A 14972-nucleotide genomic window follows, 5' to 3' on the forward strand; every position below is an offset into this window, starting at 1 on the left:
CTTGCTAAGGTCTTGTGCCACTTCCGAATCGGTCACTGGCCCAGAGAATGCTGTATTCTTCTGGCCAGGCCGGGCCATATGCCCGTTCCTGAAGGGAGCGGTAAGGTCATCCCCTTTCAAATGTGGGGGCTGGGAATGGGTTGGAGCCCCAAGGGAATAATGTGGATGTCGTGTTGAAAGGGAGGAGACAGAAAATAACCAGAGCTCTCTACCCTTTTTGCATTCCTTGGACTTCAGAGTACTGTAGGCTAGAAGGAGGGTGGCGGTCAGGTGACATGAGACAGTACTTGGCCTCTACGTGAATTAGGGGTGACGATAAAGTGTATGCGGTGGCTAAAGCGGGGAGTCCTCCCCAGGATTGTTGTTGGTTTCAACACTCAGTATGCTCATTTCTTTGCATTATTAAGCTCAACTAACCATACACAGCAAAAATAAAACAGCAACACCTAACGGCTCAGTGCCTTAAGCAGTCAAGTGCAGCCCCACGCAGAGGGAGACTGGACTGTCTGCCTAACTCATTACAGCTCATGAGCCACGAGCTCCCATGCAGAAACGCCACAGGAACATGAAGCAACCGGTAGAGATGGCTCAGAGTTGTCAAGGAGTGGTATGGTCTCTCTTCCTCCAAAAAATGAGGGTAATTTTTCCGATTTGCATTAGCTTTTGTTCATATGACTAAATAAGGAGCCTGACCTCAATAAATTACAGGGAGGCCCAGTGTTCTCTTTCTCCTTTCCTTATACCCTCCCTCACTTCTTCCAAGGGCTCTGTTCCTTCAGCAGTTCAGCATCCTCGTGGCGCAGAGTCTTCGTTCCCTTGGTCTCGTCACACGCATCTTCAGGTTGCATTTCTGTGCTGTGGCCCTACGTTCAGAAACGGGAGGCAGCCTTCCGGGGAGCTCGCTCGTCTGCTGTGCCTCTGAGCCCCCTGGTGCTTGGGTGAGGACGCGGTCAGAAGAGGGCAGTGCGGGCTCAGCGCCAGCACACACACACCTGCTCCGCGCCACACCTCAGGGCTGGGCGTTTCTCCAGGACCGTGGGACATCCGATCAGCAGGAAAGCCAAATATAGAACTAATCAAAGATTATTGTGTTCTTAGTGGAGGGGATAGCCGTTGTAAGCCTAGGGGTAGAGGTAGACTGCTTACCATATACATACACACATACATATATATACATGTATCTATAGATATAGACACATATATTTACACACATGTATATCGATCACAACATGCTCAGGTTTCTGGCCTGAGTCGTCATTGCATGGCCGAGATGCAGGCCTGCATTTAGTTTATATGAGCTGAGGAATTCTCAGCGCCCATGAGCAGTCACGGAAGCCAGAGCAAGCGCCACCTGGTGCCTGTGGAAAGTGAGAACCGGTTGGCCCGCCGAGAGATCCGTGGCTAACACGTAGTCTTTGTGGTGTTACTTTCAAGTCTCGTGTTGTTACAATTAGTAGGTGAGTTTCCTCTTTTTCTTTCTACTTAACCTGTTTTTAAAGGTATAACCAATAGAAACGGGTCATCAGATACATGCATTCCAGCAGAACATTCTGTAGGGTTTTTGTTTGTTTGTTCTGCCCCCCTCAAAGCAGGCCAACTTGTCCAGTTGGTAGATTTATAACCTTTTTGCCAAAATGTCTTGAATCTTGAAACAGGAATTTAAAGTCTTACCCAAAGCCTTTTAAAATGTGTTGCATTTGAGAGGTGAGAAAAGAAACAACTGTGGGTATATGACAACTGCTGTGTTATCCGACCTTCTGCGCCTAACACCTGTCCCTCCTATAGCCCTTCCCCCAGGTCTGGATGGAGGACGCTTTAAAGTGAAATGACAGACCAGGAGAATAACAACAGCATCTCAAGCAACCCCTTTGCTGCTCTCTTTGGCTCTCTGGCTGATGCCAGGCGGTTCGCAGCAATCCAAAAGGAGCAGCTCAAGCAGCAGTCTGGTGAGTGGGGGAGCAGCAGATGATGACCTGGGATGGGCTCCCCAAACTCAGTGTTCTTGGGGAACCTAATTGCCACTGGGATTTCAGTTTGGGGCAGAAGTTGTTTTTGTTTGTTTAGGGCAGAAGGGGGGCAGTGGAATTGTTCACTTTTGTTGTTTATTTCGTTCCGGGGTCCTTTCTTCCCTGTCCTCCAGCAAGAGACCAGATAACAGGTGGTTCTGTGGTAGCAGGTACCAGTCATGAGTGCAGACTGTCAAGCTGTTTTATTCTTTAAATCACCTAGTGAAAGATATTTAAATCACTTGTTTAGTATAGGAAACTGAAGTTGTAGGCAGAGGTATGGAAACAAGTCATACGCAACCTCAGAAAGCAGATGTGTGAAAGGAAGAATTGTACACATTTGTTTGGCCTGTAGACAAATACATGAGATTTGTTCTCAAGACCGGTACTTCCGAGTCTCCGCTCAGATGAAGTGCTTCTTCCACCCCGAGGCGTGGCCACCCCCGCAGCCCACTGCCGTAGACCCGGCTGCGAGGAGTGCGACCCCCAGCCTGCACGTGAGAAATCTCGGCGCTAGCGCAGTGTCCAAATTAGAGTGAAGCCCAGCTCTGCCCATAAGGAGACGTGCAGACTAGATGGATCAGTTCATATTTCCAGACTTATTAGTCTTCAGAGGGTATTCACAGTCTTTCAAGCCAGAAATTGCTCCCCTTCTATTACCCACAAAAAAAAGAATGAATAAAAGTGTTTTTCTTTTTAGGAAAGGAGAAATGTTTATATTTTCCCTTTATTTTGTTTCAAGAGTGTTCAGAGGTGCACTGAGTTATGGCCTTGCTCCGATTAGGACTGAACAAAAAGGAGGGACGGGAAGGACAGATGAGTGGCAGACAGTGTGACGGTTGAAGGAGGGAGAAGCAAAGGGAATGCTGGCTTTTCTTTTTCTCTTTGTATTTGTAACCACTTGCTTCCAGAGAGACCAGAAGAGAAACGGCAGGCAGCATCTTAAATGGTGACATGTTAGTGTGACAGAAAGAGGCAGATCTGGTCTCAGGCTCTGAAGTCCCACCCAGGTCCCTAGGATATGGGCTTGGAAGGAGAGGCATCACACTGGGAGACTTGGTGAGAAAGGAGAGTGAGGGACAGGGAAATAAGGGAATGAGAAAAGAACACGTATGAGGATGTGAGTAAGGGAAATTCTGCTAAATAGGTCTCAGCTGCTGCCATTGCTGGAGCTGAGAGAACTTGACAGTATGTGAGTAGTGACAGACGCTGTCCCCTGGCTGGAGCTCAGCGCTGACCGAGCAGGCGGGCAGATCAGCTGCACACCCTCTGTGCCCGTTCTGGCTCCTCGTCTGCGGCACCGTGAGCCGCACCACGTCTGGCTTCTCCACCAGCACCTTCACGCCAGGCCTCTGTGAGCTCCGCTCTGCTGAGCTCGCCACCCGAGGCCGCTCCGACCTGGCCGTCCTGTCGGCGCAGGCTCCGGCGTGGCTCTGGTGACAATGCTGCCTTCACACTCAGTCACCGCGAGGCCGTTCTGAGAGGCGGTCTCCTCGGTTGCTATGAAAAGTATAGGGGTTCACCAGTAAGAAAAAGTACAAATTAGAAAGAAAAAGAACAAAAGATATGAGCAAGCAATTTATACACAGGAATCAAATTATTTTAAAAATTGGTCTCGCTGCCCTGGCTGGTGTGGCTCAGTGATTCGAGTCTCGGTCAAGGGCATGTACCTGGGTTGCAGGTTCGATCCCTGGCCCTGGTCAGGGCATGAGTGGGAGGCAACCAATCGATGTTTCTCTCACTCCCCCTCTCTGCCTCTCTACTCTCCTCCACCCTCCCTCCCTCCACTCTCTCTAAAAAGCAATGGAAAAAATAGCCTTGGGTGAGGAATAACCAAAAAGGAAAAAAAAATTTTCTTTTAATTGGTCTCAATAATATTTAGAGAAATGCCCATTGAAAACAATTACATGGGCCCACCTGATGTGGCTCAGTGGATGAGTGTGGACCCATCACCAAGAAGTCACCAGTTTGATTCCCGGTCAGGGCACAGGCCCAGGTTGTGGGCCCGATCCCCAGTGGGGGGCGTGCAGGAGGCAGCCAGTCGATGTTCTTTCTCGTCGATGTTTCTAGCTCTCTCTCCCTCTCCCTTCTAAAATCAATAAAGAAAACATAAATAAATAATAAAGTAAAAAGAATTAGTTACAGTTTTTTCACCGATGACATTTGTGAAGATTGTAATGGTATTTTCTCATATATTGTTGGTGAGCATGTAAATTAGAGCAGTCTATCTGAGGTAATTTGGTAGTACGTGTTAACTTTTAAATGTTCGAGTTTTTAACCCAGCAATTTTGCTTCTACAAATTGAGCCCACAGAACTACAAATACAAGTGCACAAAAAAGAGTAGGTTATATTCTGTCCAGTATTGTTTTAAATCATGACATATCGGTAACAAACCAAATGTTTGTCAGTTGAGAAGCAGCTACATAAATCACAGTGTATATATACAATGCAATATAACGCAGCTGTTGAAAAGAACAAGGTAGGCCTAAAAATAATTGAACCAAGAAAGATGTTGTGCTGATTAAGTTTTAAAAGCAAGCTGAAAAGCAGTTTACCCTATGATCTTATTTTTATAAAAACTAAAAATCATAGCCCTGGCTGGTTTGGCTCATCTATCAGAGCGTTGGCCCATGGACTGAAGAAGGGTCACAGGTTCAATTCCTGATAAAAGGCACATACCTGGGTTGCAGGTTCGATCCCCGGCCCCTATCAGGGTCGTGCAGGAGGCGGCCAGTTGATGTGTCTTTCTCACATTGAAGTTTCTCTCTCTCTGTCTCTCTCCCTCCCTCCCCCCCTTTCATTCTATCTAAAAATCAATGGAAAAATATCCTTGGGTGAGAATTAACAACAACAAAAATACTAAAAATCATAGTAATAAACATTAGCACCAGAATAGGAAAAAATATGTAAAACCTTGCTAAGTGAAAGGGTTGTCCATGGGGAGCTGGTTCAGAGGGAACTGCAGTGGGACCATGGTTCTCAGACTCAGTTTATTCCGGAATGCCCTTTGTTTTTTAATCCTCACCCGAGGACATTTTTCCAGTTTTTGTTCAGATAGATTGGGAGGGAGAGAGGAAGGGAGAGAGAGAGAAACATCGACGTGAAAGGGACACATTGAGTGGCTGACACCCGCACGACCCATCCAGGGCCGGGGTCAAACTGCAACCGAGGTACGTACCCTTAGCGGGAACAAACCCGGTTCTCCCTGGACTGCAGGCCGACGCTCTAACCACTGAGCAAACTGGCCAGGGCCCGAAATGCCTTTTAAAAAGCAATTTGCTCAAAAACTGAATCATTTTTCCCCATTATAAATAACATAAATTGAATTAATTCATTCCAGACCCCTAAATGAGTCCCTGTTTTAACCTTTCTTGCATACAGTACATGTCTAGTGTACTGTCTGCTCTATAAACAAACACTTTTCTTAAATGTATGGAGCCAGCCCCTCGAGCAGATCGCTCCCAGCACCGTTCAGGGGTCTTGCAGGGAGTCGGCTCGCATCTCACTTCTTCACATGTCGCTGCTTCGGAGATGCTGTCACCTGCTAACCGCTCTGCATTTATCCAGATGAACAGCAGGTTTCTACCTCGTCAATTGCCTGTGATCATTGTTTTTTTCACACCCTTAGCAACATTAGCACTCTTGATGGCCTCTTTATGTTTCATAATTGTGCTAATTATCCACTTTGCCAGGAACCAAAGCATAAAAAGAAAAAAACACACACAAAAATATTCACAGCACAATTTCCTGCGATGTTAACAGGAGCTGACCACACTCTCCTTTGTTGCTTGAGTGATGTGTTTTGTTATGCTGAGGTATCAGCGTGAAAGGGAAAACTGAAATTTTGTTCGACAACTGAGACATTTTTTTTGGTGAAAATTTGATCGAGAACTGAATTGTTCAATATGGGAGACGTTCGAGAACCGAGGTTTGACTGTAATTACATTGTATTGTCCTATACACTTTGGAAATATTAAAACAAATGTGTTCTGGCCAATCCACTTCCTCCCCATTTCTCGGGGAGCTGCGACTTGCTTCCCCAGTGACCCGCCTGGGAAAGACCCTTAGGCGGGTCCCCACCGAAATGGTCCGTGGGAGAGGTGTTGGCACCAGGAACATTCCTCTAGTCGGGTCACGTGGACGATGCCCCTCACAAATCAGCGGATCCCAGAGGAGAGTGACCATAGCTTGGTGGCCAGCCTCAGTGTGAGGAACCTCCGTGGTCCTGAAGGCCATTCATTTCCAAGAACATGCCACCTGTCTTGCTACTAAAAATGGAATCAAGGTTACAGTGGGAAACGCAAATGTGTGCAAGCAGATGCTTCTATTCAGGCTGGATCGTTCAAGAGTTTAAAGTTCAGGAAGAGCCTATTACTGCTCAAATTAATGTAATTATTCTTTTAGGCTGCTGATCTATTTTTGGATCAAGTCCTATGCCAGGGAATTTAACTGCTCTTCCAATGTGTTACCAAGGTCTGGTCAGCCTTTGATGCTATTTCTGGAAGGAGTGGTGACAGTCTGTGAGCCAGTGCTCGGGGCCTGTGGGAACGCTGGACCTTCTTTCTGCAGCACCAGTGTCAGCAATGAAACTTCGGCAGTCACAGGGGCTCCGTGAAGCATGTCTGAATTGGATGTGGCAAGTGAGGCCCTGCAGATCACCTGTGTCCTGAGAAGCCTTGTTTCAGGCTATCTACTGTGGGGAATGCAGGAAGTCCCACCTGACTCTCCCAGGTCAACAGACAAGATGTCTTCACTGAAACCTGCAAAGGCGTTAGTCCTGGCTTGAAAGGTATTATTTGGACAGATAACCAAGGATTCCTCTCATTACAGTGTATGATTAGAAATGAAGATGAACAGTGTGTTTTGTGGAATATTACTGCTGCCCTGATAAAGACGTTCCTGACTGTGACTCTGCAGTATGACAGTGCACTGTGACGTCTGTCCCCATTCACGGAAGGTCACGTTCTCATGCTCACGACTCCATATTGGATTTTCTAAAGGCTTGGAGGAGACAGGAGCGAGATCCTTGTACCCTAAAGTCACTGTGCACTGTGTAAGTAAATGTTTCCAGGTGGTCACAGATTATCTAGTCCTGGACTATCCTGTGGTTCTGGCTTTTGAACTCATGGGAATTATTATGAACCAAGATGAACAATTATATATTCTATTCTGTTTAAGTAGAGAACATTTCAAAAGTCTGAAAATTTAAGTTTGATGGAGCCCAATATAAGTGTTCTGTTATTTATTTACCATTAGAAAAAGCAAAGGTTATGGGCGTGTTGACTCGTCTGAGCCCTGGAGAATGGATCGTAGGAGTGGCTCTTACAGAGCTGTGCCCAGACCCACACCGTCAGCGTCGCCTAGACGCTTGTCGGAGGCTGCGAGTGGCCAGCAGGCTGTAGCCAAGGAAGCGTTGCCCCGGAATTCTGATGTGTGCTGAAGCTGCCGAGCCGCTGTGTGAAAGGCTTTAGGAAGAGCATTTCATTGCATCAAAGTGATTGTTTTTCTTTGTGATTTCTTCACAAACCTTCTGAAGCTTAGGTATCATCAAACAAGTCAGAATAATTACATGATTTATTTTTTTTTATTTATTTATTTTTCATCCTCACTCAGGGATATTTTTTTCATTAATTTTTCTTTTTAGAGAGAGTGGATGAGAGAGAGACACATCAATTGGTTGACTCCCGCATGCGCCCCAACGGGGGCCAGGGATCAAACCTGCATGTAACCCAGGTATGTGCCCTTGACCAGGAATCGAACCTGCCACCCTTCGGTGCATGAGCCAACGCTCTAACCACTGGACAACACTGGCCAGGGCTATATGACTTACTTTCAAAGTATTCATTTTGAAGAAATCTTTGAACAAGGTATAAAACAGTCTTCAGAGTTAGAGATTTTCTTCTTGTTCTCAAGACTGTTCAGTATAGTGAGTACTGCAGTAAGTACTTACTATATTCCTTCCGTTCCACTATAAGAGTTTCTCAACCAAACTAAGGTGGACAAAACCACTTGTTAAGTGACTTTACATTTCTTGGATAATTTGCAGTGAAATAATTTTGTGGCATGTAGATGTTTAATGTAATACTAAAAAATAAAATTAAAATTAAAAAATAATGAAACAGCTCTGGCCAGTTTGCTTCAGTGGTTAGAGCGTTGGCCCACAGACCAGAGAGGCCTGGGTTTGGTTCCCGCTAAGGGCATGTACCTCCATTGCAGTTTGTCCCCGGCTCCAGTTGGGGTCGTGTGGGTGGCAACCACTTGATATGTCTCTCCCACATTGATGTTTCTCTCTCTCTCTCTCTCTCTCTCTCTCTCTCTCTCTCTTCCTCCCTCTCTCCTTCCCACTCTGTCTCAAGATAAATGCAAAAATGTCCTCGGGTGAGGATAAAAAAAAAAATGAAACAAATGTGTTCTCTTAAAATCAGGAAAAGGCCATATATTTTAAGTAATTAAAGTCATATTGATCTATGAAGGAATTCTTTGTTCACTAGGATTCTATAGGGAAAATCATGTTGCTAATTTTGGCAATGTGTTGTACAATTAATTATGAGCAGGAAGAATAAAATTTTTGATTTGTAAAATGTGGTAGGATATTTAGCCAAGCATTTCAGAGTTCTGACTTAAGATATTGCCTAATACAACTCAACAGCAAAACAAAACCAAAAAACAAATAATCCAATTAAAATTGGCAGAAAGGCCTGGCCAGTGTGGCTCAGTGGTTGAGCGTTGACCCATGCACCAAGAGGTCTCTGGTTCAATTCCCAGTCAGGACACATGCCCAGGTTGTGGGCCTGATCCCCAGTGAGGGGCAGGTAGGAGGCAGCCAATCAGTGTTCTCTCTCATCGATGTTTTTCTCTCTCCCTCTCCCTTACTCTCTCTCTAGAAATTAATAAAGGGAAAAATACATATATATTTTTTTAATCCTCACCTGAGGACATTTTTCCATGTTTTGTTCAGATAGAGTAGAAGGGAGGGAGGGGGAGAGAGAGAGAGAGAGAGAAAAACATCGACGCAAAAGGGACACATCGAGTGGCCGCCACCCGCATGACCCAACCAGGGCCGGGTGACAAACTGCAACCAAGGTACATGCCCTTAGCGGGAACCGAACCCAGGTCTCTCCGGACCGCAGGCTGACACTCTAACCGCTGAGCCAAACCGACCAGGGCAGGAAAAAAAGTTTTGAATAAAATAGGCAGAGGATCTGAATAGATGTTCTTCCAAAGAAGATATACAGATGGCCAACAGGTACATGAAAAAGCAGTCAATACCACTAATCATCAGGAAACTGAAAATTAAAACCACAATGAGAAATCACCTCACATCTGCTAGAATGGGTTTTATCAAAAGACAAGAAATAACAAGTGTTGGTGAAGATGTGGAGAAAAGGGAACCCTCACGCACTGTTGGTGGGAATGAAAATTGGTACAGCCACTGTGGAAAACAGTATGGAGTTTCCTCAAAAAATAAAAAACAGAACTACCATACGACCTAGCAGTTCCTCTTCTGGATATTTATCCAAAGAAAACAAGAACACTAACTCAGAAATGTACATGCACCCCCATGTTTATTGCAATATTATTTTTAAATGCCAAAATATTGGAAACAAATATGAATCAACAAAATGCAAATAAAGAAAATTCGATATATGCATTCAATGGAATAGTAGTCAGAAAAAAGAAGATCTTGCCATTTATGGCAACATGGATGGACCTTGAGGGTATTATGTTAAGTGAAATAAGTCAGACTCAGAAAGACAAATACTGTGTGATCTCACCTATGTGTGAAATGTTTTTAAAAGCTCATAAATACAGGGAACAGGTGGGGGTTGGGGGGGTGAGTGAAACGGGTAAAGGGATCAAAAGATATGACCTTTCCGTTATAAATAAGTCCTTGAGAGGTAATTATATAGCATGGTGGCTGTAGTTAATATTATATGCCATATCTGAAAGTTGCTAATAGAGTAGATCTTAAAAGTTCTCATCACAAGAAAAAAAATTCTAACTACGTATGGTGAAATATGTTAACTAGACTTGTTTTGGTGATCATTTCGCAATATATACAAATATCAAATCTTATACACCTAAAACTAAATGTTATATCTCAATTTATTTTAAATGATGCCTGACTTGAGATATTTACTAATTAGCTGACTAACTTGTTTCACATGCAGAATTGTCTCTCTCTTGGTTACATTTGTCACTGTTGGCACTGCGCTCTGTTCTCTCGAGAGGAGTGTAACTGAGTGGCTTGCGTTCTCGGCAGATGAGCCCCAGGCCAGCCCAGACGACTCGGACAACAGTGTGTCGGAGAGCCTGGACGAGCTCGATCGCTCTGCGGCTGAGATCAGCCGCTCGTTCCGGTCACAGCAGGAGATATGTGAGCAGCTCAACATCAATCACATGATCCAGAGGGTCTTCCTCATCACTCTGGACAACAGTGAGTTGCACCCTTGCAGCCAGTGTGTGCCTTGCTCTGCCCTTCCCGCTCGGGCTGGGGACCTGCTCTGAGACATCTGTCGTAGCTGATGCTTAAACAACCTGCTGTCCTCTCTAGAACACAGCTTAGATTTCATGGAGCTCTGATGTAACCTAAAATCAGTGTTTAGACACAGATGGAACTTTCATTCCCGTTTGATATTGACTGGGCTGTATAGCTACTTGCCTTTACTTAAGAGGACATGGGAATGAATCCATTTTCTTCTCAGAGGTGACCTCAGCATTTAGACGGAAGCCCCAGGAGATATGAGACAGTGTTTTCCCTCCGTGCCTTACCTGTAGTTAAACCCAAGTTAGTGTGAATGTCTGGAACTTACTCTTTAACTGTCATGGTGTTGGGTTTTAACAAGCACATGCATGCTCTTTAACTGGGGGGGGGGGGGGTTTAAATCTTTCAGTACTGCTTTATAAGATCATTCTAATATTACCTGAGTCGAACTTCTGTCTAGATTGGTTATCTGTACAAAGCAGAAGCGTCATCCTTAACCTACCAGATTAAAACCATTTCCCAGGTGACCCAAACTTAAAAAGTGGGAATGGTATCCCCAGCCGCTGTGTGTATTTGGAAGAAATGGCAGTAGACCTCGATGATCAGGACTGGCTGGATATGAACAACATTGAGCAGGTAAGTCACGTGGTCCTCGTGTGCCCTCAGCACAATCAGCCAGGCCGCTGGGCTCTGCTCACCTCCCTCCAGCGTGGCTTTGCTTACCTCCATCTCTCCCGCTGTGTGTGGGCTTCCTCTTGTGAATGTTATCAACCAGGGCCAGATGTCCAAATCTACCCACTCTTTAAGGCCAGTTAAAATGGCCCAGCCGGTGTGGCTCAGTGTTTGAGCGTCAACCATGCACCAAGAGGTCGCTGGTTCAATTCCCGGTCAGGGCACATGCCCAGTTGTGAGCCAAATCCCCAGTGGGGGGCATGCAGGAGGGTGGCAGGGAGGAGGTAGCCAGTTGATGGTCTCTTTCATTGATGTTTCTATCTCTCTCTCCCCCTCTCTTCCTCTCTCTCTAAAAATTAATTTTTTAAAAGTTAAAAAAAGAAAGAGCAATTGAAATGTCATCTTATCTCTTTCTTCTTTATATCTTTTCCAAAATCAAAACAAGCATTTCACCTTATCGGTGCCTCATTAACATTAAAGTTTAATCGCTGATTCTGCGTTCAGCAAATACCTTTCAATGCTTACTCTGCGCTAGGGCTATACTGCACTCCTGAGCACATATGTCGTGTACACAGTGCTTACTGTGTGCTAGGGCTACACTGCACTCCTGAGCTTGATGTAGGATACGTTTATGTCTGCACACTATGTCGTGCACACAATGCTTACTGTGTGCTAGGGCTACACTGCACTCCTGAGCTTGATGTAGGATGCGTTTACATCTGCACACTATGTCTTGCACACAGTGCTTACTCTGTGCTAGGGGCTATACTGCACTCCTGAGCTTGATGTAGGATGCGTTTACAGCTGCACACTATGTCATGTACACAATGCTTACTCTGTGCTAGGGCTATCCTGCACTCCTGAGCTTGATGTAGGATGTGTTTACGTCTGCACACTATGTCGTGCACACAATGCTTTCTAAGATAGTAAGACTCTGGGTTCTACTTTCCCTTTGCAGCCTGTGATTCTCGCAATAACCTGTGTCAGAATTCCTTAGCTACCACAGTTAACTTTGCGATGGCTGAGCATTTCTGTTTATTTTTTTTTCTTGATAGGCTGTCTTTGCTCGCTTATTACTTCAAGATCCAGGCAACCACTTGATTAACATGACTTCTTCTACAACGTTAAACCTCTCTGCTGATCGAGATGCCGGGGAGAGGCACATTTTTTGTTACCTTTATTCCTGCTTCCAAAGAGCCAAGGAAGAGGTAATGATAACAACTCCCGCCCTGGTCAGTTTGGCTCAGCGGTTAGAGCATTGACCAAAGATTCGCAGATTCGATTCCCAGTCAAGGATATGTGCCTCAGCTGTGGGTTTGATCCCCGGGCCCCGTCAAGGTCGAGCGGGAGGCAACCAATTGATGTGTCTCTGTCATATTGATGTTTCACCCTCCCTCCCTCCCTCCCTCCCTCCCTCCCTCCCTCCCTCCCTCTCTATCTAAAAAAAATCAATGAGAAAATATCCTCTGGTGAAAATTAAAAATAATAATAATAATAATTCTGCCCTGGCTGGTTTGGCTCAGCAGTTAGAGCGTTGGCCCCTGGACCAATGAGTCTCACGTTCAGTTCTGGTCAAGGGCATGGACCTCGGTTGTGGTTCACCCCTAGCCTTGGTCGGGTCATGCAGGAGGCCAACCAGTCGATGTGTCTCTCTCCCATCAATGTTTCTCTCCTTCTTTCTCTCTCCCTCTTTCTCCCTCCCTCCCTCCCACTCTACCTGATGATGGATGAAAAAATATCCTCTGGTGAGGATTTTAAAAATAATAATAATAATAATTCCCACGGAGTACCGTGTTGTCCTCTTGGGAATGACTTTAACATGTAGGCCAAAGAGTTGGATCCATGTCTTTATCAGCTTATATTACTGACAAACGTTTATAGTATATCTGTAACTAGATACAGTACTGATATTAGGCTCTGTTAGTGTATCTTCTAAAGTTTCCATCTTTCTGTGGCTTGGGATCCACTCCTTTCCCCAGTGAACCAGTCCCTCTTATACTCTCTACACACCTCTTAAAAATCACACCCTTAGTAAAGGTCTGATAAATTCATTTCCACTAGGTGCAAATAATAGAGTAGTCCAAGCTTGGTCACTTCCGGGATTGGACTTCCAACAAGTGGGTGATTCCTTAAACCAAAGAATGGGCTCTTGTGAATGTGCGAGCAGCCACGCGAGAGTGAAACTGTTTTGGAACATGGTGTCCTTTCCATCCTGTCTGCTGTGGACACCCTTAGTCCAGGTCATAGAACTAGACTCTTCCGTGTCTCCTTCCTGCGGCTGCAGATCACCAAGGTCCCGGAGAACCTGCTGCCTTTCGCGGTGCAGTGCAGGGACCTCACCGTGTCCAACACGCGGACCGTGCTCCTCACCCCAGAGATATACGTTGACCAGAACATCCACGAGCAACTGGTAGATTTGATGTTGGAAGCCATCCAAGGAGCCCGTGAGTACAGAAGCTACAGCTGGGAGCACCTACATTCTGATTTCCAAATATAAACTTCCTCTAAGGCACTGGACGCCTCAGAACCACTGCGGTTCCAGCGCAAATGAAGGCAGAGTTCACACGTTGACCTTTGAGGTTGAATGTCAGTGTAATTATCAAAAGTATCAGGAAGTAAAGAGCCAGGTATGAAGGCTATAAAAATCCCTTTGGCCTCTTTTCTCTCATTTGCCTTCTGTCAGATTTTGAAGATGTAACTGAGTTTCTGGAAGAGGTCATTAAAGCCTTGGTATTGGACGAGGAAGTTCGGACATTTCCAGAAGTCATGATCCCGGTGTTTGATGTTTTACTGGGCCGGATAAAGGACCTAGAACTCTGCCAGATGCTGCTGTACGCATATCTGGACATCCTGCTCTACTTCACGCGACAGAAGGACATGGCAGCGGTGAGCCTGCAGGTGGCAGAGGGAGGGTTGAGCTGGGCCGGCCGGGGTGGCTCAGGGGCTGAGTGTCGACCCTGCACCAAGGTCGCCGGTTCGGTTCCTGGTCAGGGCACATGCCCAGGTTGTGGGCCCGATCCCCAGTGAGGGGCATGCCGGAAGCGCCAATCAGTGTTCTCTCTCATTGATGTTTCTATTTCTCTCTCCCTCTCCCTTCCTCTCTCTTTAAAAATCAATAAAGAAAAAAAAAATGTTTTTGATAAGCTGGAGATCTAATAACTTGTGCTTCCCTATCCTGAGGGTACAGTAATATTACCTGTTGAGTAAAAGAAAAGATATGTTGTTGTGTAGACCTAACTTTTTGAGGCCAGCTCATCCCATCACATCCATCTCATCATACAAACAAACAAGTAAGATGTACCTTCTCTTCCAGGTGTTTGTAGAACACATTCAGCCCAAGGACCTCAGCGACGGGCAGATGTACCAGAAGACCTTGCTGGGGGTGATCCTGAATATCTCCTGCTTGTTAAAGACTCCGGGTGTAGTCGAGAATCATGGCTATTTCTTGAATCCATCCCGTTCCAGTCCCCAGGAGATCAAAGTACAAGAGGCCAACATCCATCAGGTGGACCTGTTTACGGTGTACCCCAGCCCTCTGATCCTAGACCAAGTGGTTTCCTCGGGGAGCAGATGCGGATGAGGCTGCTGGAGCCTCCTGGGGAAGCAGGGCGACCTGGCTGGCTTTCTGCTGCAGCCGTGAAGCAGCCGCCTCTGGGGAGCGTGTGCTGCGAGTCGGGGAGAAGCCTAGTGTGCTTCAGGGAATAAGCTGCTGCCATTTGTCCTGTGCACAGCCGCTTCCTCTCAGCCCTTGTTTTCCTCACCACCCCTCTCTCTTACACCTTAAGCTCCTAAATCTGCCTGAATTCCA

The 14972-nt window shown here is 45.8% G+C and overlaps 1 protein-coding gene and 1 pseudogene across 2 annotated transcripts in view; both read left to right on the plus strand.

Moving 5' to 3' along the window:
- Positions 1-14972, plus strand: part of UBE4A (ubiquitination factor E4A) — a 48879-nt gene that overhangs the window by 4917 nt on the left and 28990 nt on the right. For both annotated transcript variants that reach the window (XR_004959198.1, XM_036257739.1), the window contains exons 2-8: positions 1786-1946; positions 10271-10444; positions 11016-11128; positions 12220-12372; positions 13449-13608; positions 13848-14050; positions 14478-14669. Coding sequence is in view for 1 of the 2 variants with exons in the window: in XM_036257739.1 (XP_036113632.1) it covers positions 1826-1946; positions 10271-10444; positions 11016-11128; positions 12220-12372; positions 13449-13608; positions 13848-14050; positions 14478-14669 (1116 nt within the window). In the remaining variant the exon portion in view is untranslated. The remainder of the gene's footprint in view (positions 1-1785; positions 1947-10270; positions 10445-11015; positions 11129-12219; positions 12373-13448; positions 13609-13847; positions 14051-14477; positions 14670-14972) is intronic.
- On the plus strand, positions 5810-6929 carry LOC118627533 (annotated as a pseudogene).

This window comes from Molossus molossus, unplaced genomic scaffold, assembly GCF_014108415.1.
Source record: "Molossus molossus isolate mMolMol1 unplaced genomic scaffold, mMolMol1.p scaffold_m16_p_13, whole genome shotgun sequence".
Classification (NCBI taxonomy): domain Eukaryota; kingdom Metazoa; phylum Chordata; class Mammalia; order Chiroptera; family Molossidae; genus Molossus; species Molossus molossus.